The sequence below is a fragment of the Macrotis lagotis genome, chromosome 3, assembly GCF_037893015.1.
Source record: "Macrotis lagotis isolate mMagLag1 chromosome 3, bilby.v1.9.chrom.fasta, whole genome shotgun sequence".
NCBI lineage: Eukaryota > Metazoa > Chordata > Mammalia > Peramelemorphia > Peramelidae > Macrotis > Macrotis lagotis.
In genome coordinates this window covers 297320860-297325471 of record NC_133660.1, presented here as the reverse complement: position 1 = coordinate 297325471, position 4612 = coordinate 297320860, and the positions used below count along the sequence as shown (strand labels likewise).

Sequence of the window (4612 nt, the reverse complement as noted above, 5' to 3'; positions counted from 1 at the left end):
GTATATTTTGGGGACAGCTAGGTGGTGCAGTGGATAGAGCACTAGCCCCGGAGTCAGGAGGACCTGAGTTCAAGTCCAGCCTCAGACACTTACTAATTACCTAGTTGTGTGACCTTCAGCAAGCCACTTAACCCCTTTTGCCTTCAAAAACCTAAAAAATCAAAGAAGTATATTTTATGAAACATATGGAAGAAAAGAAAGTGAAGGGTTTTATATTGAGCAATTGTTCCATAACTTGTTTCACCTAGAAAACAGTTTTCTCAGTGCGGTAATGACATCCTTGTTTCTCAGGCTATATATCATGGGGTTAAACATGGGTGTCACAGTGTTGTAGAAAAGAGCAAGTATTTTACCTGATTCTGCTGATTGACTGGATTTTGGTTGCAAATACACAATACTCCCAGACCCATAAAATAAACACACAACCATAAGATGAGAAGAACAAGTGGAGAAGGCTTTGGATCTCCCGGAGGATGAAGGCAGTTTCAAGATAGTAGTGATGATTTTGACATAGGAGGAAAGTATTAATAAAAAAGGAATTGTGACAAATAACAGAGCAACCACATGGACAGATACTTCTACATAATAGGTGTCCCCACAAGCCAATTTGAATAAAGGTGGGGCATCACAGAAAATGTGATTGATTTTGTTAGGACCACAGAAGTTCAGAGAGAAAATTTGGTATGTCTCTTCTATCAGCACTGGGATGCCAATCATCCAGGAAGCCACGACTAGTTGGACACATACTTTATGATTCATGATGAGAGAATAATAGAGAGGTTTACAGATAGCCACATAACGGTCATAAGCCATCACAGTCAGGAGAAAACACTCCGCCACTCCAAAAATATAAAGGAAGCAAGTTTGTACAGCACATGCTAGGAGTGAGATGGTTCTTTTTTGGGACCAGAGATCTGCCATCATTCTGGGGAGAGTGACCGATGTGTAACAGGTTTCCAATAATGATAGATTCCTAAGAAAAAAATACATGGGAGTATGGAGAGTTGGATCAATCCTGCTTATGACCATGAGAAGGCCATTTCCTATCAGTATACTTAGGTAGATGACTAAGAAAATGCCAAAGAGAAGCCCTTGAAGGTTGGGAAGGTCAGAAAATCCGAGAAGAATGAATTCCATCACAAGAGTGACATTCTGTCCCATTTGATCTTTCTTCTGCCTGTGGAAATTATTAATTCAGAAGGACACAATCACTTTCCTTCTCTGATTCTCAATTTTCCATATCCCAAAAGTGAAAATTGGATTTGGGGACCCAGCAGATACCTCCTAGATTTAATTTTATGTTTTCATCATCAGTTCCAACTTTCTGTATTTTATTATTTCAATTCCTATTTTACTACAAGCATTTTATATTCTGATGAAAAAATCAGTATCATTGATTTTTTAGTGTTTATCCTACACAAAGCACTCTACTAAAATCCTATAATTATCATTCTTAAATAACATTATCCATATCAAAAGAAGCATCATTCTACACTATATGTATATGTTCCTTTTATTTTATGGTATTCCTTTGACAGTCAGAATCAGATGTGATGTAGAAAAGAGAATAAAGAGAACATAATATTAATTTTTTCCAAGTAGTCCTGACCTATTTAATGACACTTTTCCTCTAACATATCTTTGTACATACTGTTTTACAGATCTGAAATCTTTCTCTGATTTTCTCTGCTTTTTGAAATTCTGGCATTATTTCAAGGTCTATTTTATTTCTCGTCATTTCACTGTTTAGACTTTTTTTTACCATCCCAGACAAACTCATTTTCCAGCTTTCTTGAATAACCATATCATAGGACATGTATTCCCAGATATTTGTCAGTTTCAAAGTATCTGATATTTAATGTAAACTCTATATTAGATTATGTACTTAACATTCTATGCATTAGAAAAGAGCATTAAAATAAGAAACAGACATTACCATCACCACTTTATAGTTGTATGATCTAAAATATTTTTTGTTTGTTGGCCTTTCATAATCCTTTTTGAAATTTGATTAAGGATATTTTATAAAGTAAAAGTCCAAGAATCAATCACATTAGCTTCATTTGTGACATCTCTAGGTTTTATCAAATCACTATAGATTGTTCTTTGAATCATATTATTAAAGTAAAATTTTTAGTGTGTATATATATATATACATATATATATATATATTTACAATGCTATTTTTGAACCACATTTCTCATCTTAACTCCAAGATATCAATATTGCCTTTTTATTGTATCATTTTTTTCATTTTCTGTTGATGTTATTTTCCGTACAGTGCAATCACATCCCAAGGAATAATCCTACTCCTGTAACATGTATAAACATCCTTCCTTCCTAACAAAGTAGAACTTGGCAGAACTGATCTGATCACTAACCATGTCTGGTAATGTAAGCTTCCTTCTCACTACATAAATGACTGGAATTGGGAACCATATTTCACTGTTCATGGATTGATGTCATGATTGGGTTCACATTGACCATCATCCTTAATTACTTTTTTAAATTGAAATTTATAAAAACCTGAAACCATACCAAAACTTTATCAGCTTCCTGCTTCCTTATGTTGCAATATTTAATTAAAATTCTTTAACAAAATGATTTGTTTTAATTAAAGTTGCATTTTGCCCATTTTGTTAATTTTCCTTATATTTGTCTATTTCACTATTGCTCAGAATACGTACTATTATTAATAGTAATTAACAATTATATATAGTTACTTGAAGCTTAAGGAACACCATACAATTGAATCAACAATTTATTTGATCCTCTTAACTAAGAAAAATGATCAAGCAATACTTCTTGTATCATATTATAAAAGTAATAAGACAATAGTAAATATGTATACTAATATAGCAAAATATTATATAAATATACATATCACTTATTCAATATATGAGCATACAATTATTTCATTTCTTTGTGATCAAAGAAATTGATGGTAAAAATATATTTGAATCTATTGACTTTTATTTTATCTTTGACTTTCATAGGAAATATATTGCAGTATAAGTTTTATTTGAGAAGGCATTTTTAATACTTTTTCATTGTCACATTTGATAAAAATAAAGGAGAGAAAGGATAAAAGATTTATTAAGATTCACACAGCTGTTAAATGTTACAAACAGGATCTGAATCAAGGTCCTCCATATTTCAAGAGGAGTACCCTTGCCAAGATAGCACTTATGAGCTGTATTGAAACAAGAACTAGAAAAGATCACAAGCAGTAAACAATTTAATTTATGTGAATAAATGTGTTTGGACAAAGAACATTAAAGAAGTGAGAAAAATAATATTTGGGGGAAATTGTGTAATTTTTTTTCTAAAAAAAGTTTTATATACCACATATATTTATGTGCACAAGTAGAAAGATATGCATGTATATCCATGACATAGATGTGAAAAAAATAAAGACTATTGTTAAAAATAACTTGAAGTATAAAATAAGGTCTAGGAGCCATGCTACGTGCTTTACAAAAATCAGCTCATTGTATCTCACAAAAAATCTGTAAGGCAGGTATTATGACTTTCTTATTTGGCAGATGAAAATTAGACAAACTGATAATATGTGACCTACTCAGAGGCATGCAAATAGTAAGTTTCCAAGGTAAAATTCAAATTCAGGACTTCTTGATTTAAGGCCCAGTGTTCTAACTATCCCTAGGCATTGTTCCTAATCCCCAGTGGTTAATGGGCCAAATAATATTAACATGATTTTTAAAAGAATAATTATAATTTATGAATAACCATTAAAAACTGATCACTTTTAATAAAAATTAAAATTAGTACAAGTCTTTCTTTTTTATTCCATACTCACAAAATTGATTGTGAGAAAAAAATGTAGTCAATTTTAGAATTCCAGTAAAAGACAAAAATCAATGATACCCTTATGGAGATGCTGTTCATTTACCTAAAATCCTGGAAATCCTTTGGAAATTTTGCACGAAAATTCACTACAATGTTCACCTTTTGAATCAGCAGACTGGTTATTCCAACATAATCTGGAAGAAAGTCATTGACAGGTAAGAAAATATTCATGGCATTGTTTGTGGAAAAAAAAAAACCCCTACATTTATAACCAGAATGAAAACGGGTAATTATCAGTGAATAACTAAATTCATATTGGTACCTGGTGCTTTAAATAAAAATTAAACTATATTAAAATCAAAAATTATTGGGAATGCATATTTTATAAATTGAGAATAAGAAAAGAAAGTCACACTATGTTCTAACATGTAAAAATTGAAGCAACAGTACCAGGAACCTCCGGTGCAATTTATTGCACTAGCAAATCTTGATGTTGGAGAACAGTTGAAAAATCCTACTGTCATCCTAATTAATAATGAGGGTTGGAGAGAATAGAGATGTAGAATACTAGATTTTATCACATATGGTAGCTTTAATGTTTGCCTTTAATTTTTTATAAAAGAAATTACGTGAATATGGTAGTCTGGTAAATTACTGTGTTTAAAAAAAAACTTTGAGTGTGTTTGTGTCTGTGTGCGTGCGTGTGTGTGTGTGTGTGTGTGTGTGTGTGTGTGTGTATGCATATAGTAAAAACACCCAGAAAAGTAGAAGCAGTTATAAAGGAAGAACACAAATTTATTAT

The 4612-nt window shown here is 31.6% G+C and overlaps 1 protein-coding gene across 1 annotated transcript; it reads right to left on the bottom strand.

Moving 5' to 3' along the window:
* Positions 1-240: 240 nt before the first annotated feature.
* On the bottom strand, positions 241-1161 carry LOC141516869 (olfactory receptor 10AG1-like). Its single transcript, XM_074227831.1, has one exon. The coding sequence runs from the start codon at positions 1159-1161 to the stop codon at positions 241-243; it is 921 nt and encodes a 306-aa protein (XP_074083932.1).
* Between the last annotated feature and the right edge of the window lie 3451 nt (positions 1162-4612).

What these genes read in the sequence shown, in the direction of transcription:
- LOC141516869 (XM_074227831.1), bottom strand. Translation starts at nt 1,161, where the DNA reads ATGGGACAGAATGTCACTCTTGTGATGGAATTCATTCTTCTCGGATTT.